Source organism: Camelus ferus, chromosome 22 (assembly GCF_009834535.1).
Source record: "Camelus ferus isolate YT-003-E chromosome 22, BCGSAC_Cfer_1.0, whole genome shotgun sequence".
In the NCBI taxonomy this organism is placed as follows: domain Eukaryota; kingdom Metazoa; phylum Chordata; class Mammalia; order Artiodactyla; family Camelidae; genus Camelus; species Camelus ferus.
In genome coordinates this window covers 17,426,285-17,454,070 of record NC_045717.1, presented here as the reverse complement: position 1 = coordinate 17,454,070, position 27,786 = coordinate 17,426,285, and the positions used below count along the sequence as shown (strand labels likewise).

Sequence of the window (27,786 nt, the reverse complement as noted above, 5' to 3'; positions counted from 1 at the left end):
AGGCAGGAGACCCCAGAAGACCCAGCACCACCGCCTCGGGGATACCTGGTTGATCTCGTCTTGCGTGGATTTCAGGGACTTGATGATGGTTTCCAGTTGAACTTTCCCGGCCTGAATGCTCTGCTCCAGCTGCGTCTCCTCCTGCTGCAGTCGGCTCAGCTCGGATTTGGCCCGGTTCAGGTCGTCCTCCTGGGACTTGAGGTCAGACTCCTGAGACTGGATCTGCGTCTTCAACGAAGAAATCTGAAACGAGGTGAAATGTGACTTTAAGGAAGAATTGTGGTTCATGTTCTTAAAATAAGTTGACCCAGAGAGGCAGACACCAGCCTGAGAGCCAGGTGCCTGGCTTCCTTATAGCATCCCTTCTACACACCTGGGCCAAGCACAGCAATCTGTCCCCCAGGGCCAAACGTCCCCACAAGAGGCCTCAGAGGGAGATGTAAGGGTTTTACAATCTCCTGAGGCTGCAGCCTCCCTGGTTTGTAATAAGCAGCAAAGACACCAGGGGAGGGGAGAGAGGCGTGCTGTGGGGCATGGGCCAGGGCGGGGTGTCCACACACGGGTTCACACGTATATGTATGACATGGTGGGTGAGACTGCAGTCAGGCCACTAATGCTTGGACACCTTCTCAAATGATACGTTCAACTACTCTATTAAACCGGTCAGATGTCAGCCCTGATCCAAAGTCACAGTGAGCCCAGGGAAGTCTGTAAGACGCCGCCTCATTCTGCTGGGCACGTGGCGAAGGCAACACTCACCATCTGGGTCTCGTCCTGGCACTTCTGCCTAACGTCACTCAGCATGTCTCGGAGCTTGGCTTTCTGCTGGTCCATTTCGTCCAGGCGGTCTTGGGCGTCCTGTTTCTGAGCTTCCAGCTCTTGCAAACTGCTTGTTTCCCGGTCTAAATCATTTTGTAATTCCTAGGGAAGGGTTGCATGAATTTACTTTAGCCTCATGAAAACAGGGTAGGTATATGCAAGCTAAGACAAAGCCTGGGCTGAAGCCTCTGAGAGGTCCTACAAAACAGCACCCCCCAAGTCTGGCATCCCACAAGCACCGCAGTGAACACCGCACACACCTCAGCCTGGCAGCCCCAGCTGAATCCTTCACTAAATCCCTTAGCAAACATTTACTGATGGCCTTCTAGAAGCCAGGCACCAGGAGAGGAGCTGGGTTCCTGGCAAGAAGAGTTCTCCAGTGACGTGTGGTCGGGGGTGAGGAGGGGAGAGGCATCACCCAAGCACAAATGAACCGAGATGAATAGACAGCATAGGTGCTGTCGGTCAGAATCACAGGGTGTGGGAAGATGAGCCCCACAGAAGTACCACTTCGAAGGACCCAAAGGACGATCAGGAGGTGGCCAGGTAAAGAGCCAGGAATGCGAAGAGCGGATGGGGCCTGCAGAGGCCCCTGAAGAGAAGGGGGTGTCATGCTCCAAATGGATCAAAGGGAAGTGGGGTATGAGCACCACAGGCCATGCCCCGCAGCCCACGCCGATGAGACGGCACTGGCTTCTGCCACGGGAAGCCCCTGAGGACGTCCAAACGTGGGATTGGGGCACAATGGTTCCCAACTGCTAGAGCGCCTCCAAGTGGGCCACATCTATCAGTGCAGAGATCCTGGACTCGATCACTAGACTTCCAGGGAAGGGATCCACGAGGCGAATGGCGTGTGTGAAAACATGCCATGGCTGTGACAGCAGAATCTATCAACAGTGCAAATTTCCCCAGGCGCAGACGGCTGAGAGACATGGCACCTGGCGCCCGAGTTACAGGGTGTGATGCACCGCACCCCGGCACTCGTGCAAACAGGAAGGGGAGAAGATGCATAGATGCCTCGCCTCAGACACACATGCCCTCTCCAGACAGCCTCCCAGGAGGGATCGCCTGGACCTCTGGGGGCACAGGGGAGGGCAGGAGGCTTCTCCATCTCTGATTTTCAACCAGGCGAATGTCTTATCTCCCTGTGACGTGAATAACTAAAGCAGAGACAGGATGGGAGAGGAGAGTGTGGCCCATGGGGCCGACAGACGGAGCTGGGATGGTGGGGAGGTGGCTCAGGCTGGGGCTAAGGGGGAGGTGATAGCAGCCTGGGGAGGTGGTGGCCGTGGGAATCCAAGAATGGGAGGACTTGCGGGGACTGCTGAGGGGACAGGGAGGACAGGAGTGGTGAGGCCGATCCCCAGGGCTGGCCTGCACTCACGTGGTGGATGTCATTTCAGAAGAAAACCCAAAGGAGGTGCAGGGTCTCCGTCTCCCTGCTTTCTTAACAGAAGTGTCACGGCTCTCTCCTCACTCAACAGCCAAAACACACCTCTCAGTTATTTTGGGGGGCTCGTTCTCTGCTCCCCAGTCCCCTTGCCCTCAACCTTTAATTTGAGGCATGGATCTCAAGTCTGACAAGTTTGGGGAAGATGACACTGAATGTTTGAAAAGGGGCTCATGGCAGAGTAGAGACATGGGTTTGCCACATCTGAGGGAAGGACGAGTGATGCGAGAGGGATGAGGGAGGAGAGTCAGGCCCAGAGTGGTAGCTGGGACACCAGGCAGCCAACACCCTGGGACATCGAGGAACCTGGGCCTCTTTCCATACTGGAGAAGGAGCCGTGCAAGAGCCTTACGAGAGGAGGACCTGCCAGCTGCTGGTTAGGAAGGGTGCTGCAGTCAGGGTGGGGAAGATACGTGAGCAAAGGGAAGACAGAAAAAAGCCAGGCAATCTACAACTCAGTGCAAGCCCCACAGGATTGCCAGCTGGCTCCTGACAAGCAGATTCCAAAATTCATAAGGAAACACAAGGGGTCCAGATGAGCCAAGACAATCTTAAAAAACAGGAAGTTGGAGGACTCATACTTTTTGATTCCAAAACTTAGTACAAAGCAACAGTAATCAGGCAGTGTAATGCTGGCCTAAGGAGAGACACAAGACCAATGGAATAAAACTGAGAGTCCAGAAATAAACCCACACACATATGACCAACTGATTTTTGAAAAAGGTACCAAGACTATTTGGTGGGAGAAATAACAGTCTCTTCAACAAATGGTTCTGGGACAACCAGCTCTCCACGTGCAAAACAATGAAGCTGAACCCTACCTCACACCATATATAAAAGTTAACTCAAAATGGATCATAGATCTAAATGTAACAGCTAAAACTATAAAACTCTTAGCAGAAAACATGGGGTAAATCTTTGTGACTTTGGATTTGGCAGTGGGTTCTTGGATACAACACCAAAAGCAAGAGCAAAAAACGGAATAGATAAACTGGACTTTACCAAAATTTAAAACTTTTCTCTTTCAAAGGACAACCATTAAGAAAGCGAAAAGACAATCCACAGATGGGACATAATATTTGCCAATCATATATCTGACAAGGGAATTTATCTAGAAAATATAAAGAACTCTTACAACTCATCTATAAAAAGACAACCCAATTAAATAAGGGGCAAAGGATCTGATCTGACTTTTCTCTGTGGAAGATCCACAAATGGGCAATAAGCACATGAAAAGATGCTCAGCACCATTAGGGAAAAGCATTAGGGGCAATGAGATACCTACCACTCCACATCTACCAGGGAGGCGATAATAAAAAAAAATGGGAAATACCAAGTGTTGGTGAGGATGTGGAGAAACCAGAACCTTATGTGTTACTGGCAAGAATGTAAAATGGCGCGGCCACTTAGGAAAAGAGTCTGGCAATTCCTCAAAAGGCTAAACAGAGAGTTACCATGTGACCCAGCAATTTCACTCTTAGATTATACACCCAAGAAAAGTGAAATCATGTGTCCACACAAAAACTTCCATATTAATATTCTCAGTGGCATTACTTGCAATAGCTAAAAAGCAGAAAACCCCAAATGTCCATCAACTGATGAACAGATGAATAAAATGTGGTCCAGCCATAGAGTGAAATATTATTCAGGATAAAAAGGAACGAAGCACTGACACATGAAACATGAATGAACCCTGAAAACCAAGTTGAATGAAAGAGGCCAGACACAAAAGGCCACATAGGGTATGGTCCTGTTTACACAAAACACCCAGAAGAGGCGAATTCAGAGACAGAAAGTAGCTCAGTGGTTGCCAGGGGCTGGGGAAGACTGGAGGGTGCTAATAGGTATGGGGTTTCCTTTTGGAGCAGTGAGAATGTTCTGTAATTGACTGCGGTGATGGCTGCACAGCTCTGTGCATGTACTAAAAACCACTGAATTACACACTTTAAATGAGCGAATTGCATGCTTGTGAATTACATCTCAGTAAAGTTGTTGTTACAAAAACAAAACCAAACAACCAGGCTCTTACTCGACCATAGCGACAGACATGGAGAGACCCCCAGGGTAGGATGGGAAAGGGGAGGCCTGTAGGGGCTAAAGCTGAAGCTCCTGCGGCTTAAAACCAACTGTAAACTGACCTGAGGACCAAGGCCTCCTCCTGGACGCTGGACACTGACCTGCAGCCTGTGCTAGTTGGTGTGGCACAAGATCTGTGAACAAACCCATCTGGGAAAAGGCAGCAGAGCCAAAGTCACACCTGGCTTTCACAGGAGAACTTTAAAAATAGATATATAAAGCTCAGGACCGAGGAGCTGCCATCACACCACAGCAGAGCCCCGTCCTGGCCCGAGCACAAGCGAGGGTCCCATGGAATAGGGCCGGCCTGGCTAGCGCTGAGCTCCCTCCAGCTCTGGGGGGCTATCGGGGCACTTAGGGACCACAGCATCTTGTAGGCTGCAGGCATGTGCTGTCAGAGCTCACCAGCCAGGGCTCTGGTGGCCTTGCTGAGCCTGCCACAGACCAGAGGGGACAGTACCTCCAGACATCAGAACAAGTCTCTGCAAAGACCCAACAACTTTCTCAGAATTGCCCGAGACCCGGGGACTGGCTTCCCTGGTAGCTGAAGGACACACAACACCCGATCCTTGGATGCGGGAATGCAACCCGGAACCCGTTCAGAGTGACCCACACAGTGGGAGCGAGAACCACCCACATCCACGTGGCCGCCCAAGCCACGGCCAAGGAGAGAGGAAAGATGAGGCCAGCTCTGCCACACCAGAGAGCTGAAAGGATGGAGGGTGAGGCGATATGGGTGATGGGGAACTGTGTCTGAGGGATCAGTTCCAGGACACGCATGGGAATCAGAAGGCTGAGGTGAGAATAAATGACAGGATAAATGTACAGACACCCAGAAAGATAGTCACGTCACCTGTGGTCTTATAAATGAAGCAGCTCATTTGAGCAACAACAACAAAAAAAAACCACACATACACAAAAACACTTAATGGTAGAAGCAGGCTGGTCCCTGCCTTCTGATCCAGAACATTCCAGGGGACCATCTAAGGCCCAATCCTCGATGCCAATGTGTACAGAGTGAGAAGCCAGGAAACAAGGGTCTGGACACTGCATGGTGTGAACCAATCAGAGTCCCAAAGCACCCACCCTACCTGCCTTGTGAGCAGGCTGAGGGGAGGAGGGAAGGGCCACCCAGCACCCCATGAGCCCGACTGACTCTGGCGTTGCTCCCCCTGGCCTGGCTCAGGTCCACACCCTACGAGGTGGCCCAGAAAGAATCAGCCGCTCCCCTGGCGCACACCGCAGCGAGACACTGCACTTGGATCTGTGCCAAGAGCAGCCCACGCACCGATCCTCACTGCCAGGTGCACAGACAGAGGCCTGGAGGCCAAGCCACCCGCCCATCGTCTCCCTGGTGGCACGCTGGAGTGCCGACCGCTCAGCCTTGTCCTCTCTCCCCCAGCGCTGAGCTCAGAACACTCCACGCCCCTGAGCAGTCCAAGTGGCACAGCTCAGCCGCACTCTCAGGACCTCACAGCCAACTGGAGTCTCTGCAAGCGGCAGTGCCTCTCCATCCATCCAGACCTGGGACATCTCGGGAACCAACGTTTCTTCAAGGGTGGAGCCCCAGGCGCTGACCTGTGCTCCTGGCACAGTGTCCTCTCTGCCCAGACAACGGGGTGAGCGCTGAGCACCTGCCAGACCCAGTGCTCCAGCCCCACAACTCAGGAAAGCAGAACGCTCATTACCACCATCATAGGAGGCCTAGAGGTGCTAAGTAACTTGCCCCAGGCCACACAGCTGCTAAGGAGAGCCAGGTCTGAGCCTTGGTAGTCAGACCCCCCAACCCCAGCACATACACAGAGTGCCTGCCCTCACCACCACCCACAAGGAGATTCTCCAAGCAGGACTGTCCCGAGAACAGGTCACTGTCTGAATCTCAAAAATTCAGACCGAGTGAAAGAAACCAGACACAGAAGGCTGAATGTTGTGTGATTCCCTTTATGTGAAATGTCCAGAATAAGCAAATCCATAGAAACAGCAGACTGGGGTTGTCAGGGTCTAGGGGAAGGGGGGCAGTGGCTGCTAATGGGGTTTCCTTTTGGGGTGATGGGAATGTTCTAGAACTGGACAGAGGTGATGGTTAAGCAACAATGAATATGCTAAAAACCACTGAGTTGTACACTTCAGAACAGAGAATCTTACATTATGAGAATTCTGTATCTCAATTAAAAACAAAATAACTGTCTATGGCTATAGGAAACTCAAAACTAAAAACCACTTGGAAGCCCCCAAAAGCTCAAGTTTCTAATGAGCGCACAGCTGCCTCCCTTTGCTCTGCTCTGCCACCACCGCCGGGAACTCCCTGCCCTGCATTTGACACAAGGTCTGTTCGAACAAAACAAGCAACATGCTCACCTGTACTTCATTGGTTTTCTGTCTGATTGCCTCTTCTTTTTCTCTAATGTCTTGTTCCAGTGAGTATTTCTCCCTGAAATATTTTAAAATATTTCATGAAGCATGGATAGAGTAAATTGACCGCCCTGTGGTATCCCAGCTTCTCCAGACCCAATCCTATCCATCCCACAAAGACCCAACCCAGCTGGCCCCTCTCAGTGGGGGAGAAGTCTACCACCCCTAGGGACCTTCTGCTTAACGTAACCTTCAAGTGTGGGTGGAACCTGGGATGCGACAAGGCTTCGCTCCCATCCTGGCCACGAGAGCCTTTTAAAGCAGAGTGTCAGAGCGATGCCCTAAGTGAGGAGGGCTGGACGGGCCCCCACTGACTTGAAGATGGAGCGGTCATGGGGCATCCTCTCAGAGCAGAACAAGCCCCAGGCCGCACCCAGCGCAGAAAGGAGACCCGAGAATGCCAGCTTTGAGGAACTGGATTCAGATCCCCACCCACTCGGCCAACACCTTGAAATGTGCCTTGTGAACCCTGAGCAGGGAACCCAGTTGAGCCCACCTGAACTCCTGGTCTACAGAGCTGTGTACTGATAAACCTGCACTGTTTCCAGCCATCCACACACAGCAAGAGAAAACAAATACACTCTCTAAATCCTACATTCACTCGCTCATGAATGGTGAGCGTCTACTGCTCAGAAGCACCAGTGCTGAGCACATGAGGACACACGGAGAGAGCCTTCACGGGGCTCACAGACCATGAGGGAGACAAATCAACACACAAATGTATAAAACTAAGTACCACGATGGGAAATCCAGTGGGACAAGGAAAGGGGGTGGGGAGTGTCCTGCACAGGATGGCCAGGGAAGGACTCTGAGGACATGGCCTGTGAATAGAAATCATGGTGGAAGAACATTCTAGTCAATGGGAACAGGAAGGCAAAGCTCGGCTGGGGGAGCCATGCTGAGAAGTTTGGAGTGATGCAAAGTAGGGTGGGGGGTTCAGAGGGCCGACAGCAAGAAGCGGCGGCAGCGCGGGTCTCTCTGACCCACCCAGTGCCCCCGGCTACTCCCTCACAGGAGGCTGGGGCTGGCCCTGCCTGTCTCCTCAGGTGCAAACGGCCCCTACCCCAAGCAGCAACCAGCCTTGCTCTCCTCCTTAGAGACTGAAGGTTTGTGTCCACCTCCTGCCCCCCAATTTGTATGTTGAAACCCTAACCCCCAGTGTGATGGGATTAGGAGGTAGGGCGTTTGGGAGGGGATTCGGTCAGGAGGTGGCGCCCCCACGCATGGGGTGAGTGCCCACATGAGAAGCCCCAGAGAGCTCCTCGCCCCTTTCACCATGTGAGGACCCAGTGAGAAGACGCCGTTGATGAACCAGGGAACGGGCCCCACCAGACCCTGGATCTGCCTGCACCTCCATCTGCACTTCCAGCCTCCAGGATGGGGAGAAGCACGTGTCTGCTGTTTAAGCTGTCCAGCCTGTGAGAGTCTGTCACAGCAGCCTGAAAGCACTGAGACATTTCTCTCGTGCCTGAAGGGGCTGCCTCAGTGGCAAGAACTTCATGTGGACAACAAACCCTGCCTCCCCTACCAGGAGCCCAGCACTTGTTCAACAGTAAGGCCCCTCCGGACACCAGGCCAGACATGAAACAATCGTTGAGCATCTGCATGTTCACTTCCATGAGCCTAAGAACCACCTAATGATACAGCGGCCTCTTTAGACCCAACCCACTGTGACTGGCTCACGTCTCAAGGGGAGAGGCATGTTTGCCGAGCCCCTAGTCAACAGGCCTGATGGTCACTCTCAGAGCCACCCAGGCCTGGCTTCCTGCTCACTCTTGCTCTGCACACATGTGCCTCTCGTCTTCACAGGGAAACCCTCCAGGCTGCCAGAGGCTGCAGAGCTGTGAAGAGGCAGCCCTGGCCAGACTCGGATGCCACTGTTCCTTCTGAGACCCTGAACCTCATATTACAGGGCACCCTCCACCTAATTAATGGGCCCACCAGGCTCTAAGACACTGGCCCTCTGTCCTCACAGACCCTCTCAGCCTTACCAGGCTGCAAGTGCTGACCTCTTGTGGGAAATATGGCCCCAGGCATCTAGTGATGGAACACTGGCATGACACAGGGAATCTGGCTTCAGCTGGCAGCCAAGGCTGAGGCTTTGGGGCCGGCCACCCACCTCACCGGTCCCCATCCTAAGCCCCTGCTTACAGGTGGGGAAACCAAGGCTGTGGGCGCAGGGAGTGGAGACAGAGACCTGGACACAAGGCCTCTCTCACAGAGTTGAGCTGCTGGCCCCAGGCTCATCATCTGAGAGTCAGTCACTTTCCGCGCTCGGAGATAACAAGGCCTTCCCGAGGTCGGGGTGGGGTGCCCTGTGGCCACCTAGCAACAACGTGCCTGAGACCCCACAGCCCACACTGGCTCCCACTGAGGATGTCACAACTCAAGCTCATTACATCAGTTCAGGAACTCAGGAGAATTTGCATCCCTTTGTTTCTACTGAACAAACTCGTGATGGTCAACTCGCCATGTGGTTCACAAGCCTCTGCTACTTCCGATGACAACCTGGGTTAGGGATTCCGAACCTGAGGGGAAGAAGACCTTTAACGTACCTTTGTAACTGGGCAATCTCTTGACTGATATCGTCCAGTTCCTTCACACCAGTAAACTCCCCTGATCCAAGAGAACTCGAACTGTCCTAGAACCAAATTCAGACACAGAATTACAAGTTGTAGGCTGACCTTACCCCACAGCATAGGCTAGCAGGTGTCAGAATGGGGGATAAAGTCCTCAAGCTCCAGCCCCCAGCCTAGGAACTACCTGGGCAGCCCAAACACACCCACAAGCCCTTGGGGAAGGCAGGGCAGACTGCCAGCACCCGCCTGCTCACATGGGCGGCCAGCGCCACCTGGTGGCGGGAAGCGACGCGAATACGGCAGAGGTGGGCCAGCGGCTACTCACCGGGATGGGTGTGCCTCTCTCTGACGGCGGGACCATGTCCGGTGAGAGGACTTGAGGAGGGTCGATGCCTTTACTGACCTTCTGCTGAATGAAATACATAGCTAACGCGAATTGGTCTTTGCTTAACTTCCCCGTTTGCCTCGTATCGGCCAGGGCCCTGGGAGAAACGTGGGGATGCTAATTACACATCACAAACACCAGAATCAGTTCCAAGTCCACGGAACCCACACTTAAAAAAAAAAATAGATGACGACAATGATAAGAACAACAGGCCACAGCTGCAGCCGCTTGTCTACTGAACATACCCTCCCGGGACGCAGTCCCCACCTCCTACCCAGAGCTTCAGGGCAGGAGGGGGCTCCTCTTTTTGCTGGAGAACCATCAAGCCCCATCCACGGGTGTTGGAGCGGTGCCTTGGGAAGCCCTGTGAGCAGCTAGGAAGGGTGCAGCTGGCTCTTGACGGCGTACAGGCGGTAGACTGCGATCACAGACTCCCCTCTGCATAAATGAAAGCCGGGGCCGCATGCACACACTCAGACTTCTAGCTGGTTCCTCAGCCTTGGGAAATCTGAATGGCCTGGGCCAGTGGTTTTCAATGGGGATGACAGCAGCACTGGGGTTGTCGTTATGAGGGCACACGGCCCAGAAAGCCAGGCACGGTGCTATATGCACAGGGAACAGTCCCTCGCTGCTAAGGTGCCCCCGTCCTCGTGGCCTTCTGGTGCCCTGACTGATGGTCAAGGCGGCATGTAAGCTCCGGGACACACAGTCACCAAGAGCCAGCTGCTATGGAACAGGAAGCCTCGTGCAGCAAGGACAAGGCCTTCACGCCTGTGAAAAGTGTCATCCCTCACTCCCTCTGTCCACTCAATACGCAGTCTCTCTCCCACTGCAGGGGGAATTATCGCAAGAACAAAGAAACCATGTCCTAACACAGAGCAAAGAAGGGCCAGGAACGTTTAACAGACGTGGGGCCCAAACACCGTGTGCAAACAGGGCTGGAAAAGAGCCCACGAAATGTCCCGATTAGAGGCCGGTTAAAAACGTCACTGTTCTTGCCACAGTTCAAGGGCAGAGCGCGACAGTCTTCCAGGGCAACTGTTTCTCCTTGGTCTGCCAGCGAGCGCCGGCCACGCCACACACCCAGCCCACAGCCGCTCTGGGGCCAGGCCCTGCTCCTCCACGTGCATTCATGACTTCACTGTGTCATTTACGTGTTGTCATGCCTCTTGCAGGCTGAGATACACGTCATAAATCACGTTCCTTTAAGTTACAACTGGGGCATAATTCGAATTCTGTGCACATCCGTTTCAGGGTGATAAAGGCGGCACTGCGTTTTACTGGCTTCTGAAAGCAGGCACCCGGTCTGAAGGCACCTCCCCCAGCTCTTCTGGGGACTGACTAGAAGGGACAGGCCCGTTTTCTCAGCAGGAGCTTCACCTCGGACGTGGCCACCTCTGAGTTACTGTTAGGGAGTTTTATTTCCCCGAGTCACTCAGTAATGTGCTAAATTTCACAGCTCTGTTTGGAGGGGTTCACCCCTCCAGAGTCACACGGAAATTCTCTTCTTACAACTCCCAAGTGAAGCCCTCCAAGACCCAGGCTCTGAGGAAAAAGCTAGAAGGTGACGTCATGACTGGCCAGTTACCCCAGGAGCCATCCCAGGGCCTGGAGGAGACTGGGAGTGGAGCTGGCTCCTGGACTGGCCCTGAGGTGCAGGCTGGAGTCTTACCCTACCCCACCAGCCGCATCACTGGCCTTCTTGGGCAGGGCCTCCGCAGGGGGCCCACAGCCCTGACTGCCCAGCGTGGCCCTGCCAGAGCCTCTGGGGCCCTGGCTGCACCCTCCCCCTGGAGGGGGAAGGCCAAGCACCCGCACCCCCACTGGCTGTGGTAGAGGCTGCATAACCACTGGCAAGAACTGGTCCCAGTCATTCAAACAGATAGCCCCAGAGCTCTCTAGAGGGACAACCTTCCTGCTGGAGGGGACTGAACGGACATGCACGGAATAAAGGGTACAGCCTTTCCACTTGGCCCTCACTGCCGCCTCTCCCGTCCCACTCGCCCCTTCCAGCCTTGAAGGGTGAGCCACCCACAGCCATCACCCCCCACAGCGAGGCCCCAAACACTGAGAGGCAGAGGTCCTTACCATATGTGTGCTAGAAGATTCTGGGTGAGACCCGAGTGCATGAAGATCTCCTTCACCTCCTGGCCGCTCACATAGCCGTCCAGGTCCAGGTCGGTCTTCAGGAATATCTCGTCAAATCGCATCTTGTCTGCCACTGGCACCACCCAGTTTACTGTTGGCTGAAAGGGTTTTTCAGAACAGTTAACCCTCAAGCTTTTCATCACCTACAAATACACACTAGGAAAGCATTTTCAGGCTCCTTTTAGCAGAAATCCCTCTTTGAGCGGAGAGGGCAGACAGGATCCCGGGTCTGTAAGTGGGGAAACTGAGGCTCAGAGAGATTAATGCTGCTTCAGTCAGTCTCAGCCAGTGGCCTGGGTCTCTTTCCACCCCAGCACAGTGCCCTGAAATCCACCAACAGCCCTTCTACCCCCGCTGCCTGGGACATGAAGGAAAACGGGTCTCGTCAGGGAGTTGAGAGGCATGCCCCTGGGATCTGGGAAGAGCCACCAGACCATCAGGGGGCGGGGGCATGAGGGGGCCAGCCTGCACCCACCAGCAACTCCAGCCCCACTTGGCCCCTCATCAGTAAAACACACCACCACAAGCCTAACCTACGGCACTTGAGAGCTCAGCAAGAATTCTGAGACGCAAGATGTCGGGTCCTGGAAAGCAGCAGCTCATGCAGGTCTAAGTGACTGGCCTCGGCCCCGCTCCTCTGGCTCCATCTCCCCATCCCTCCACTCGCCCTGCCCCAGCCTTCTTCCTATTTTAAGGACACACTAAGCACTCCCACTTCAGAGTCTCGCCATGCACAAGTTCTCAGATGGCTTCTCATCATTCAGGTGACATCAGCTTAGCTGTCCCCTCATCAGTGGCCTTCCGGCTGGCCCATCTGCAGAAGCACGCCCTCTCCTCAGCCTGACAATCCAGGCCAGGCCCTGTCCTGCTTTCTCATGGCTGGTGGGCCTTCCCTAGTCTACAGATTCATTCAGCGTCTGTCTTCCCACTAAGGGCAGGGATCTGCGACACAGTGGGCATGGCTGCTGAGCTGGTAAAGACACTCAGGCTGGGCCACCTGGGGCTGGCCCTCTTCACAGAGAGCCATGTTCAACTCCCTGACCATCAGCCAGGCCTCTCCAATTGGCCTGTGACCGAGCCTCGACCCTCTCTGATCTCCTCTTGTTATTGATTCTAGGGTATGATGAGCTCCTTGAAAATGAGCCTCCCAGGTCGAGTGTTTAACTTTAAAAGCATGTCATGAGCAAGAGAGACCACTGTCCTATTATGCGCTTCTCATTTTCATTTTTATCATATTCTGAAGCTGCATGGTGGTGCTGGCTGGCCTTCTTGTCACAACTCATTGCTATGCCTTTGAAACCACAAACGAGGCAGAAAGTGAAGCACAATTCCAGATGGAACTCACATTCATGTTCTTGCGTGTTTCAGTCTCCAAGGTGCCCTTTTATAAAGAGCCATTGCCAGAATAAGAAATGTCTTTTTTGATGTCTAAGATACAGCCGCACTGGGGGGCAGGCATAGCTCCGTGGTAGAGCGCATGCTTAGCATGCACAAGGTCCTGGGTTCAATCCCCAGTGCCTCCATTAAAAAATATAACAAGAATAAATAAACGAATAAACAAAAATAATTACCTCCCCCTAAAACAAACAAAAAACACTTAAAAAAAAAAAAGATACTGCTGCGTGGAGAGTTGGAGCCGCTTCCTGCCTTCCTAACACCAGATGGATGCCTCCCTTACTCACCTGATTACTTGATATATATTTACTGAGCATCAAAGTACCAGAGATTCTTCTAGATGCTGAGATTATAACCCAGAACTAACTCTGCTCTCCTGAAGCTACCGGCTGGATGGGGAGACAGGAGATACACAATTAATCATGTGAAGGCCAGGGGTGGGAGAGCTAGAAGAGTATGGGTAGAGGGCGGCCGCCTAGGGTGTGTGGGCTGTCGGTGTGGTCACCCCAGCCTCCCCGTGAGCAGAGGCCTCACGATGCCAGATGCCACGGTGCCATCTGGGACTTGCCCTCTCAGCAGAGGCACTGCCGGAGGCAGGAGCGGCAGAGGGGTGATTAGAGCGCCTGGAGGTGGGACTGTGCTGGGTGTGTTTGGGGAAAGGTGGTGTTAATGTGCAACTGAGTGAGAAAGTTAATTCTGAATCCCTGTTGCTATGGTCTGAATGTTTGTGTCCCATCTCCCCAGATTCAAACATTGGAAATCCTAATCCCCAGTGTGATGGTGTCACATCATGAGGGCGGAGCCCTCATGAACGGGAGTAGTGCCCTTATAAAACGGACCACCAAGAGCTCCCAAGATCCTTCCACCATGTGAGGACACAGCAAGAAGACAGCCACCTGTGAACCAGGAAGTGGTCCCACTGAACACTGAATCTGCTGGCACCTTGATCTTGGAATTCGAGCCCCCAAAACTGTGAGAAATAAATGCCTGCTATTTAGAAGCCACCCAGTCTGTGTATGTTCCAGCAGCCAGACTGGACTAGAACACCTGATGTAAATACTGAATTTAATCACAGACTCTAACCCTTTTTGGGTCACAAACTACTTGCTCCCGAGAAGCACCTTGCCAGGGCTCTGCACAGCAGTGAGAACCGCGGCTCTGTGAAGAGGTCACGCACATGGAGAGCACTGTACCTGTGTTTGCTTGATACTATGCTTGGGAGACAAGCTTCCAGTGCTGTTCAAGCTGCTGACGCTGCCGTGAGAAGGCGTGGAGCGGAGGCTGTCCTTCGGTGGGGGGCTGGCGGGCAGGACGGGCACGGCGCCCGGGAACACCGTCTTCTTCCTCTTGGACGGCGGGATGAGGGACGGTGGCAGGACGGAGGGCACTGGCTCCTTCTCGAGGGCTCGGTACACCAAGTGCATCGCCTGTGAGCACAGAAGAGAATGATGTTCAGGGGGTGAGGCCCGGGCCCCAGGGCCAGTGGAAGGCGGCTCTTTCAGAAGCTGCAGTGATAAGACGAAGATTGCTCTTTCTGAGGTCGCTTCCAAATGGAACAAAGTGAAAATAAACCTTTCCTGATGAGCTACGCTGTCCATGTGTGATTTTCCAAGACGTGTGTTTAACCACACAAGACTGAAATGAGTATGAAAGGAATCAGATCGTGCCAGGCTCCACACATGTCCCTTCCCCACACAGCAGGGCCTCCGGCTCCAGGGCTGACGACCTGCAAAGTCCTGGAACTTGGCAGTCTAGCAACACGCCATGACAGTATGCCTTAAACTGATACAATGCTGGATGTTGATGATCTCTCCATAAAACTGAGGAGGGGGGGACACACCAGGAGAGCTGCCTGTACTTCAAGATCTCTGAGAGACACAGAAAACTACCCCAAAAGGGTGTGTGTGCAGAGGACGGACAGGCAGCTCCCCTGACTGAGGTAGGCAGGGGAAAATAACAATAAACTTTGTCTAAACGAAGGATTGAAAAATCCGTTTTAAAAAGTAACAAAACCAAACCAAAATAACAATCCTCCATACTTCAAACTATTCTTTAAGTTGCTATCTGTATAGAGAACAGGTCGTTAACACAGGTACAGATTTACGGTCACTTAAAAACTCTACTAAATGTTAAACCCAGCTAGGGATGAAAAGAAACACAAAATGACACAGCTCAGAGTCACTTATAAAAAAAGAAAACATAAATTGTGGCTGAAATGATGAGAAATGATAAAAACAAAAACAGAATCTCAGGGCACATGAGGCTGTGAGGAGGAGGCATGTTCCTGGGTTCACTCCAGGCCAAAGTCTCCATTCCTGAAGACCACCCCAAAGGCAGTTCAATGATATGAACACCTGAAGTCAAGCGCTGTCAAAAGAAATATAAAAATAAACGAGGAGCTTGGGGGAGGAAGGATGGGGAGTTAGTATTAACGAGGACAGAGGTTTAGCTTTGCCGGGTCAAGAGAGTTCTGGGGATGATGGACAGTGGTGATGGTGGCACAACCAAACGAATGTATTAACACCACTAAAATGTACACTCAGAAACGGTTATGGTGGTAAATGCCATGTCATGTGTATTCTACCACAATAAAAAAAAAAAAAAAAAAAAGGCCAGCCAGTGAAAAGAAGAGGATGATGGAGAAATATGGAAAATGCTCTAAGTAAAAAAGGAAGAAGAGAGTTGACGTGTAGGGGAAAAATGCAACTGAGTACTGTGGGGGGTAAGGGATTACGACGGGAATAGTAAGATAATTAGAAGCTTCAATTCACATGTATGTTGTAAAATCACATTTTAAAGACTTTTAAAGTTCCTAGAACAGAAGATGTGTCTCAGGGATACTGCTGTGTTTCATCATTTTTCTATTACTTGGGGATTCCCAGATGATCCACAGCCTTTTCTCTTTTTTGGTGGGGGTGGGGTAGGTGGGTGGGTTGGCTGAACTTAATTATTATTTATTAAAACATTGCCCTTAACTACTAGGGGCTACTTCTACTTTTGAGGGTTTTTTTCTGTATAGAGCGAGATCGTGAATATTTTATGCCTTGCTGACCACATACTCAGAACTACTCACTGTTTTAAAAAATTTTTTTTTGTTGTTTGCTTGTTTTGGTGGGGGGGGGGGATTCGGGTTGGTTATTTATTTATTTAATGGAGGTACTGGGGACCGAACCCAGGACCTCATGCATGCTAAACACACACTCTACCACTGAGCTATACCCTTCCCTGCCTTTGAGATCTAACGGAACAAAGTGAGTGAATAAATCTCATGAATGGGAGAGAAAGGTCAAAGATGTGAGTAAGGAGGAGGGAAGGGAGGAAGAAAAGGAGGGACATTATGACACCAGTCCAGGCGGGGAGGCCAGACCCAGGCAACGTCAGCCCAGCAGGTGGCTGGGAGAGGTGGCTGGGGAGCTGCAAGGGTGTGGAGGGAGGGCAGCCGCATGGGAAAGTAGCCCGCAGGACACAAGATCCCAGTCTCCACACAGATCCAGCACTGCCGCTGAGAGGAGAGGAAAGTGGGAGTGTCAGGGCCCTGGCCTGGACAGAAGTGGACATGAAATCAAACGTCTCTGCTGGGGCGGTCGATGGGCATGTCTTACACGAACACCTTCCTCCCGGCTCTGTCTGCCGAAAGGGCCTGGAGGCAGCGGTACCCCAGGAGCACTGAGCACCCCAGTGCCCAGATCCTGGATTCTAACATCACTCTCTTCTACAAGGTACTGGGGCTCCCCAGAGAAATGGGTGATGGTGGGGTTGGGAGATGGGGCATACAGGAAGAGCCAGGAATATTCTATCATGCCAAAAGTAAGCAAGTACTCAAAGAATGATAGGATGTGACCAAATGACAAAGGAGCCAGCTGGGAGGAGCTTCCACTGGGCAAAATAAATCATACCAGTAGGGGATTATAAACCACTGAACAGATTATAGAGGACACACCCCTGTGTCCACTCTGATATTAACAGATTCACTATAGTAGAAGACCAGCTAAAATATGTGGAAGGAATGACAGAATTAGAAAACCACCATCTGGTAACCACCAGAATCCTGGCTGGTTCAGGTGAGACTCCTAGGAGGATGAGAGAACTAGAGGGTGAGAGCTGTCAGGGTAACAAGGTGTTCAGTCTCTACGTGTCTCCCATGAAAGACTGAGAACAAAGGAAAAGAGTAACTGCAGAGAGAACCCCGAAGTCTCCACCCCAACCTCGATCAAGGTTGGCCTCAGGGTAGTAAGATGTATAACAAGACATAACACGTTCTATCGATGTCACATGCCCTGAGAACAAGCACCACGTCGGAAGGGACCCGCCCCACAAAAGTGCATGACCTGGATCATGATGAGGAGACAGCAGACAACCCTGCACCAAGGGACACTCTATAAACCACTGGTCTGTGCTCTTAAAAATGCCCACGGGGCCATGAGACGTGAAGACAGATGCAGGAGCTGACCCAGGTTACAGGACATGAAAGAGACAGGGCTACAGACATAACACACAAGGCTGGAGTCTCTTTCACTACAAAGGACATTTTGGGAACAACTGGCAAAATGTGTATGTCCTTCGAATAGAAAACAGATAACATAGTAATAGATAGCGTAGTATGTAACATATATGATAGAACCCATAATAATAGATACTGCAACACACTAGACAATGTCCATTTCCTAACCGTGAACTGGACAGTGCTTATGTAAGAGAATTCCCTGGTTTTAGGATATAGATGCTGAAGTATTTCAGGATGAAAAGGTTCATATCTGAAACTTACTACAAAATGGTTCAAAGGAAAAATTAAAGTGTGGAGGGACACTCATGGAGGGACAGAGGGAGAGAGAGGAAGGGGGAAGAGAGAGAAAGAGAGGGAGGCAGGGAGGAGGATAAAGCAACGTAGTGAAACAGTAACACTGGGAAATCTGAGTGAAGGGCACTCAAAAGGATTCTCTGTAGTCAAATTAAACCCAAATTACATCAACATAAACACTTAAAAAATTAAAGAAGAAAACAAAGTCCAGAAACCCCCACGTGGGCTGTACAGAGTGGGAAAGGAGTCACAGCAGGGGCCTACCACAGCAAACTCGTCTCTGTCCAGGTGCCCGTCCTTGTCGATGTCACTGAGGTCCCAGACCTGCAAGGGAGAGAGCGGCAAGGCTTAGCCGGGCCAGTACCAAGGGTTACTGTGGAGGGGGGGCCTGTGTGGCAGCAGACACGCCCCTCAGAATGCAAGTTCTGACTGCATACCAGGGTTAAGATGAGGCAGTCAAAATGTATTCAAGAACCGGTCTGTAGGTTCTCTGAAAAACCATCATCCAATGAAGTATTCCAAGATCCTTTCCACCATATTATGTTCATGTTCTCTAACAAATGACCATGATTATAATCACGTCCACCCTGATTTTTAGATTCTTTGGTTTTGGAGCAGATGTTGCTTTCAACACAAGCCACTTCCGACACACACACACACACACACACACACACACACACACACACACGAATCCAGTCCCCACCCCTATTCATGGTGGGCAGAGCCACGGACATGGATTTGAGCAGGGTTATGGGATGTTGTCTCCTCTCCGGTCAGTGGACGGTGAGGAAGGTACCACAAAGTACGCTAGGCCCACCTAGCACCCTGAAAGACAAGGCAAGCATGGATCAGAGGCTGTGTGCCGGGTTTTCTAAAGTACAATCAAGGCATCAGTTTCCTGACCCAAATCAACCCTTCAGGACCGGCAGGCCTGCCTGACTTGGACAGTGCTGCATGTGGCACCAGTGCCCAGAGCCAGGCAGATGCCCAGGGTCCATCCATGGTGTTCCATATGCTGGTACCCACCCCCTAATCAATCACTGGCTTCTTCAGCCCAGGCATGTTTCTCATAGGGGGGTCCTCCTCTTCACCCCCTGCAGATATGTCCTTGGCTTCAGCCTTTCCAACACTCCACAGAGGCCAGAGCTTCCAGCTGGCCTCCCTGACTCTAGTCCTGCTCCCAGGGTAACCACAGGGCTCCCTCCATAATGCACTCTGACTCCGCCACACCCTGCTGAAGGCATTTAGCTCCTACACCCCCGCCTGGCACGTGGAGCCCACTGCGCCCTTAGTGGGCACCCTGGTCCAGCCTCCTGCGACTCCATCTTGACTTCTAGGGACATCACACTGTTCACAGTCCCCTCAAGCTTATGGATGCCTTTTTAAAGGTGTCTGGCACTGGGCTGAGAGCTTCATCTGTGGTCTCAGTTTAGGAAGCAGAAGCTCAGGAAGAGTAACTTTCCCAAAAATACGGCTCCACAGCCTCCCCGCACCAGCCTTCCCTGCATCAGCACCACTGATATTCCAGGGCCAGATCATCTCTGCGCTGAGACATCCTGTGCACTGTAGGATACTGAGCAGCAAGCCTGGCCTCCACCTACCTGATATCAATAGCGCCCAACCCAGGTGGGACAACCAAAAATATCTCCAGATATGCTCAACATCCCCTGGGGTGGAAGTGAGCAGTGAGAATGCCAGCGCTACCCGGCATGCCAGGCTGGCTCTGCTCGTGCTGTCATGGCCTGGCCTTCTCAACCTGACATCTGCCACCTGTTTCTTCCCTCTGGAGGCTATAACCCAGGGGCCTCTACTCTAGGAGGCCTTCCCTGTCTGCCCTGTAACCCTCTGCTCAGGAGGATCAGGTACCTCCCCCTCTGTCCTCACCAAGCAGAGCCGTGATTATCAGGGGGGAATGGCAGGAGAGGGAGAACTAGGGAAGCATGAGGGCTCTGGGAACCACCAGGACTTCATTCCCCTCTCTGTGCAACCTTAGGCAACTTACTGTTTACTCTGAAGGTATCCGTTTCCTCATATTGAAAACAGAAGTGATACCATCCATAACAAAGTAGTTGGTACCCAATGACTTCATCTGTGCAAAGTGCTAGAATAGGGCCTAGCACATCCTAAGTCCTCAAAAATTTAATATTAGGATCTTAACTATTACTTATTTGACCTCCTGGACTGTATCTAATTCCATCCCCATCTTCCCAGTTCTCAGCACAAGGCCAGCCCAGAGCAGACTCCGAAACATACTTCTGAACAACCAAACGGATGCAGAATGCAAGGGTGCACAGATACACAGATGAATGAGTGTGTGCACAGATACACGGATGGATGTAAGAGTGCACTGATGTATGCACGCACGGATAGATGGGTGCATGAATATGGATGGATGCCCACATGCACGGATAGATGAGCGCACAGATGGATGGGTACATGGATATGGATGGGTGTGTGGACATGGATGTGTGCATGGACATGGATGCATGCATACATGGATGGGTACATGGATGTGCGTTGGTGTTTGGAGGGAGAGAAAGAGAAGAGCAGATGAGAAGTGACCTCTGTGGACAAGACCTAGAGCCAGGGTAGAAGATTTACAGAATCCACCCTTCCTAGACATAGCTCTCTTTCTAATAAAGCACACTCCACCTCTGTCAAACTCTTTACCTTGTTTTGATTTGGGATTACAACATTATTACAACCAATTGTCAGTTATTTTGCAAGGGCTGCCAAATACAGGTGCACCCTGTTGCAATTAAAACTCATGCCCATGAAGACCACTGGTGAGTAGCGTGGGTCCCCATCACAGGGCTCCATCTACACCACCCCATGGCCAAAAGGAAGACAAAGGGATCTGGGAGAGCCTCTTTCTTAGTGGCCTCATTTCAAAACAAAGTCCTAGCTGGGTCGTATCAAATGGGCCATTAGCTGCAAAAGCAATATTCAAACAAGAACATTATTAGGAGAACCCAAGTGGGCAGGAATTTGCACTTTCCCCCAAGGTTCTACCAAATGTCATGAGCTAGATCCAAGGGTATGGCCTGGGACAGCAGGGACCATGCTCAGGCCTCCGGCTCTAGACCTTGGAATTGCCCCATCAGCAGTTCCATCCAGACATATGACAACATCCATCCTTTCTTGGTCCAGAGCAGGAAACTCAGCACAGAGACAGCCACACAGAACTGGGCTTTGTGCACAGAGCAAACACAGGACTGCAAAGCAAACCTCATTAGAAGGAAAACAGTCTGCTACAGAAAACTGTATCTTTAAAAATTGTATTTAATAGGAACAAAACTGAGAGGGAAGGGGAATATTTTACCTAAACTTGCAGCAGAATTTAAAGTGCCTTTACCTTAGGTTCATAGGCAGAAAAAAAGTAATTAAAAACAGAAAAGTAAAGAGACGCAGACATACACTCCCACACTCCTCCCCAGAAGCACAATGGAGAGGGCGAGTCCCAGCTCTGCCTGTCCTCAGCCCGAGGTAGCGAGCTCACTTCTGAGGCTACATCCACACGTGCATGAGGAGCCCAAACCAGCACCTTCCCACCAGCTAGGGAGCCTCTGTGAGCTGCATCCCGTGAGGTCCTGAGCGAGCCCAACTGCAGCAAGTGCTCCACCCACGTCGGCTCTTATGAAACCTGATGGTGCACAGCCATGCAGTAAGGCCTCACGAGTGTCTGCGGTGGGGAGGGGAGCGTGGGGCTGACCGGACTCAGCGGCAACGCCAGCTGTGCGAGAACCACTTACCCTGCCCAGGACATCAAGAGGCAGCTTTGAGTTCATGAGGACTGGCTTGACTTTGTCTCCAGAGAGCAAACCGTTGATGGGTAAGAGGCTTTCAAAAATTCCATCAAATTTTGCCTTTTCTTCTACCTAGTTGGAAGGAAACAGCCTGAGTGAGTGAAAAAGTAAGACACGCCAACATGAGTTCTGACCTGAAACTGACTGAAAATGAGCAGGTGGTATTTATACTCAGAATATTACTCAGTCACAAAAAAACTGAAAAGAAATCTTGCCGTTTCTGACAACGTGGATGGGACCAGAGGGTTTCATGCTAAGTGAAATAAGTCAGAGAAATACCGTGTGATCTCACTTGTACGTGGAATCTAAGAAACAAAACAGACAAAACAAAATGAAAACTGACTCATAGATACAGAGGACAAACAGGTGGCTGCCAGAGAGGAGTGGGTGGGGGGTTGGGCAACACAGGTAAAGGGAATTACAGGGTACAAATTTTAAGGTACAAAATAAATAAGCCATGAGGATGTAGCATACAGCATAAGGAATGTGGTCAGTAATGTTGTAGTAACTTTGTATGGGGACAGATGGTTACCAACTTATTGTGATCATTTCATAATACATGCAAATGTCAAATCACTATGGAGTATACCTGAAATTAACATAATATTGTATATCAACTATATTTCAACTTTAAAAAAAATGGTTAAGAAGATGAACTTTATGTTATGTGTATGTTACCACAATTAAAAAGGAAAAAGAGAAAAAGCTGAAATCTGAGCACAAGCAGACATCGTACATGCGAGTCACTGCAAGCACTGAGGAGCCCGACTCCCTGTGTCCGCCTGGGGCATGGCCTTCTCCCCGGAACTGTCAGACTCGCTGACTCGGGGCTTCAAGAAGCCTGGGAACTTTCACAAGGGAAAGGAACACTTGGCACTTTGGGTTTGTCACTGCTTCTCTGAACGGACCTCGAAGCTCTCTACCCTCTCCTGGCGCCACTTCTGCCCTGACTCCCCTCTTCAAGGCCTTGCAGGCGCCTCAGCTGCCCGCCCTTCTCTGGAGGCCTCAACACAGACTCTGCCGCAAAGGGGCCAAAACAGTTCAAGGAATAAGATCCCTTTGGTATTGCTTTTCTCCACAAAGCAGCTCTTTTCACGGTAGGTGCCGTGTAACTGGACTGCGGAGGAAGAAATCCTTCAGTGCTGTGACTGCCACCAGCCAAGTGCTCGACCACTCAGGAGGGCAACTTCCTGACCCCTCGGTCACCTAAGGCCTCCGCCTGCCCTGTCCCGCACACACCTCCCCATCCCAACCCTTCCAAGAAGAGAACAGACCAACCCTATAAAATAGGACAAAACTCCGGGAAGAGGGGGAGGGCAGTCTATTTTATAGCAAGACTGCTATTAATGTCAGTATTTAAGCCAAATTTAAGTGAGGAAATGTGACAACTGCCTTGCAGCGAGTGGGGGAGGTCTCATCATCTGGGAGACCGGCTGAATCCCACAGGAGTTTCTTTAGAATTAAGCCTGCACTTATTAGAAGACACTAGTTGTTTATTTTCTTTCTAGAAGCAGCAACACAGCTCTGCAGCCACAATATCCTGTCTTAAAAAGAACACTTTACGTGCCAGGAGAACAGTAACAGAAAGGAAGGAATTCTCATGCATAAACTGGCTGGAATAAGAGAGGAAGCTAAGAAGACACCTTGGAGATCTTCACGCTTGCAAATTCTCACAATTTCCTTTTCTGTCCTGATTAACCAACCCAAACAACAAAACCACAGAACGTGACCTAGAAGTGCAAGATTAAAACTGTAAAATTTTAAGAATCCAACGTTTGAAACTTAGCTAATTGCCTTAGGCAGCAACACCCAATTAAAGGTGACAGCCTTTCAAAAGGCTTTAATTTGGAGAAGTATTTTGTCCAAATTCTGTGGCATACTCTCTCTGAAACAGAGTAGATGATAGAGTCATCTCATGCAATGTTGTGGATGTCCTAAACGGCTGAAACAACTGTATGTGAAAGACAGCCGAGGGGTGCCCCCAGTCACTCACCCTCACAGCCCAGTGGGCCTCTGCGGAAGGCGGCGTGACCATCAGTGGGCTGCTGGTGTCATGCTGAGAAGAGACAGAAACATTCCGCTGTAGCTGGCATATAATTCCACTACCAGAAGATGTGTTTATTGAAAGGATACAGGTTTCAAAGTGCTTTCAGAAAGGGAAAAGACCTCACAAAGTGAAACACAGAGTTACCATATAACTCAGCAATTCTGCTCCTAGGGATAGACCCAAAAGAACTGAAAGCAGGTGTGCAAACAATTCCTTGTACATGAATTATTATGTCCGTCAACAGATGAATGGATAAACAAAATGGGGTAGACTGCACAATGCAATCTCATTCAGCAACAAAGAGGAACGATGCACTGACACGTGCTAACAGTGTATATGGACCTTGAAAACATTATGCTGAATGAAAGAAGCCAGATGTATGATTCCATAAGATGCCCAAAACAGGCAAATTCATAGATACGGCAAGCCAGTTACCGGCTGCCAAGGGCTGGGGGAGGGGGAAATGGGGTGTGATTACTTAATGGGCACAGGGTCTCCTTTTGGGGTGATGAAAATGTTCTAGAGCTAGATGAAGGTGATGGTTACACAATACTGTATACACACTGTCATTTTTTTAACGGTTAATTTTAGATTATGTGAATTCCACCATAATAAAAAAAAAATTTAAAGAGGGAGAGAGAACACATGGTAAAACAGATAGATGATATTAGAATGTGAACTTGAAGGATTTCGACACTTACAAATTTAGGTGGCGGCATGTTCAAATTCAGATTGCTCAAGGTAACTTCGTGGCCACTCTGTGCACAGGCCACTAGTCTCAGTGCAACATAGAAACCCTGCAAAAAACGGGGAGGTGTAAACCCCACCCTGCTGGCACAGCGGCAGTGGCAGAGCTGTCTGCGGCAGAAGGCTTTGGGCAAAGAGGGATTTTTCATCTCACTTCAACAAAGAGCTATGTGTGAAAATCACTTGCAGTGTCGAGGTGAACTGGTCTCACCCTGGGAGCACTGTTTAAGTGAATATACTAAAACAGATTTAGCCCATTGCTTTCTGAATGTTGGAAGTTTTCAAATAAATGTATTTTCAAAAATAATGAGCTCTCAACATTTAGGAAACACTAGATTGTGTAAGTAGCAGACTACATTTTATGAGTCTAAAGGATGGTTCAAAAATGTGTTGATTTTTTTTAAATGGTTTGAAACAGACACAGCTGTTTGGGAATGAACACGATTCACTGCAGCCCCCTTGGTCTCGCTGAACAGAGTATCCCCCACTCACCCCTCCCCGCCCCAGCAATGGCCTGACGTGGACTTCACCTCCCACGCAAGGACAAAGGACTTGAACTAGGCTGCTAGGGATTTTGGCTCCTCCTCACCCTCCTCCTAACCCAGAACCAGCCACGCCACAGGCATAGTGGACTCGTGCAGCATCAGCTAGTTTTGGTTTGTTTCTTTTTTTTCAGTTGATCAACAGGCTTAAGAACATGAACTCTTTTTAAAGTTATAAATTCAACTATGATTTTAAAAACTTCTTCGAAGAGATGAGCACTAGACCAGCCTTTCTCAGGCCAATGTCTACAGAATGTCCGTGTAGAGTGTAGGGAAAAGAGGACATAAGTAAGGTTAGAAGAACTGCATTAAGCAAAGTGAGCAGGGCTCTCTTCCACAAGGACCCTCAGAGGCCTAAACACAGAGATGTGCACTGTGAACCCCGAACAAGGGAGGAAGAGCTGGTGGTGCTCCCCGTGGGGGTGGGCCACAGGCCCTCGGACACCAGGAACTATATCCCTGGAATACAGTTTGGGGAAAGACCAAACTACATTAGAACATGACCATTTAAAAGTCACTTGTAAGTACCATAACCTCCCATTTATAGGACATTCTCAAAATGACAAAATCACAACAGAGAAAGAGCCTGTGGCTGCCAGAGGTCAAGGTGTGACTACCAACAAGCAGCATGAGGGAGACTCTTTGGGGGGCTGAGGAGGTTCTGATCCTGACTGTGGTGACGGTTCCTTGAATCTATGCAAGTGATAAAATTACACAGAACTATATACGCTAAAAACAAAAACCACAAAATAGTGCATCTAAAACTGGTCAGCTCTCAGGCAGGCTGCTGGTTTAGTGCTGCACTTGCTCTGAGCACTCTGCTCTGGTGAGAGGTGGGAGATGAGACACGGGAACGCTCTGAACTATTTTTTGCAACTTCCATGAGAGTCTGACGTTATTTTAAAATAAAACGTTGTGAAAACATTTTAATCACCTATAAGCACACAAAATATTAAAAGATATGCTAACCATGAAAGATGGCTCCGAGAGTTCAAAAGACCTTTATTTCGAAAGGAAACTTTCCCATTTTAACAGTTTGATGGCCACACTTATGTCTAGGAATACTTATCAGTGGAGAAACAAGGAAGGAAGTGCAGAGGTGACCGGCCTGGGGGCTCTGGCCCAGCCCCTCCATTTGCTCTGTACATACGTGTATATACCTGTTTGTCCAAGAACCCTTTACCTTCTGGGTCGGCCAAGTCCCATATCTGTGGAAACACAAAAATGCTCATGAGTGTGACTGCCAATCATTGCCCATTTATTCACAAAATAGGAGCCACCACCGGTGCATGTAGGCCACCATGTGTTACATGTAGGCCACAACAGTCGCAAACTCAGAGCAGGTGAATAACCTGCACCCTCAGTTCCCCGGGGCACATGGCAGTCAGTGGCAAAGTTCGAGAACACCCAGGTGCACTGGGCTCCAAGGCTGACATAAATCCACAAGCTGTCAAGACCCCAAGAGCGCTCAGGCCTCGTGTCTGCTACCCAAGCAGAGAGTGGCGGCTGCCATTAGAGCATTTGGATCCACCAGTTAAAGCCCCTAGAAGCTTGCAGCAGCCAGCCCACTTCCAAGGAGTACAGACCCCATGAAAAGCCATCTGCACAGGCCAGCCTTTACCTGCTTGGGTTGGAGGGGGGGCTGAGGGTGGCCTTAGCAGAGAAATCACTATCATTCATCACATACCTTCCCAAGGATAATGTCTGAGAGCCCAGACTTCTTCAGGAAAAGTGCAGCTTCACTCGCTCCAACTCGCCCTGTGTATGCCGGGTCTACCTGGAATGGGGGAGCAACACTTGAGTCAAGACGTCAGCAACAGAGCAGCAGGTAAAGCAATACCCGTGACATTGGCTGTTGGCAGATAATGTGGAAACAGCAAGAGATGAAAGGCCTCACTAGGCTGCAATTCAGGGCTGTGCTTTCCCAGTCACTCACTCTCTAAGTTAATTTCAAAATAAAAAAAAGACACCAGTGAAACTTACCTGCTTGTAATAAGATTCATATAATGGATTTCCAGTGGGAATCTAGAAACAAAACCACAGATATTGGTCAAAAGTAGACACAAAACCCCTCTTAAAAAAAAAAAAGTGCAACCCCCCCCCAGTTTTGTCATCACCAAAATACACAATAGTGAAAATCAAACTTTGTGCACTTTAAACATCCTCTATACACAGACTGCAGTTTATTTTCAGAGAGAGGTATCACACTTATGCAATGTAGAGAAAGGAAATGCTAATGCTCTTAAATAAGCCCCAATTCCAACGCAAACAACACGGTTGTCCAGGAAGGAGCAGCAGCCCGGAGTCGGTTTCCTCTCGCTGCCCAATGGGATTTCAGTGTGCCAGGGAGCTCAGAGGGAAAAGACATCCTTATCCTTTGAGATTGTTCTCTGGCTCTGGAACCAGAACAGGAGTTTCTGCACGTCATCTTGACTCATCAGTCACACATCTTCAGACTGGTTTCCCAGCCCCAGGTCTCGTCCCCACCCATCTTGAACTCCACCAGCCACCTAAAGGTCTCTGCAAAAAGGCACTGACCAGCCCCCGCCGCCAGGAGAGCGCTGGCCAGTGACTGCTCCCAC

The 27,786-nt window shown here is 50.5% G+C and overlaps 1 protein-coding gene across 8 annotated transcripts in view; it reads right to left on the bottom strand.

The window, feature by feature from the left end:
- EPS15L1 (epidermal growth factor receptor pathway substrate 15 like 1) overlaps nt 1–27,786 on the bottom strand; it is an 82,914-nt gene that overhangs the window by 38,618 nt on the left and 16,510 nt on the right. For 7 of the 8 annotated variants that reach the window (XM_032465364.1, XM_032465363.1, XM_032465365.1 and 4 more), the window contains exons 2-15: nt 27,188–27,229; nt 26,892–26,981; nt 26,365–26,412; nt 24,617–24,712; nt 23,862–23,924; nt 21,815–21,940; nt 18,327–18,386; nt 14,458–14,691; nt 11,810–11,967; nt 9,662–9,818; nt 9,313–9,398; nt 6,704–6,776; nt 760–921; nt 46–243 (exon numbers count right to left, since the gene is read on the bottom strand). In XM_032465364.1, coding sequence (XP_032321255.1) covers nt 46–243; nt 760–921; nt 6,704–6,776; nt 9,313–9,398; nt 9,662–9,818; nt 11,810–11,967; nt 14,458–14,691; nt 18,327–18,386; nt 21,815–21,940; nt 23,862–23,924; nt 24,617–24,712; nt 26,365–26,412; nt 26,892–26,981; nt 27,188–27,229 — 1,593 coding nt within the window. The remainder of the gene's footprint in view (nt 1–45; nt 244–759; nt 922–6,703; nt 6,777–9,312; nt 9,399–9,661; nt 9,819–11,809; nt 11,968–14,457; nt 14,692–18,326; nt 18,387–21,814; nt 21,941–23,861; nt 23,925–24,616; nt 24,713–26,364; nt 26,413–26,891; nt 26,982–27,187; nt 27,230–27,786) is intronic. The other variant, XM_032465366.1, reaches the window with a different exon arrangement.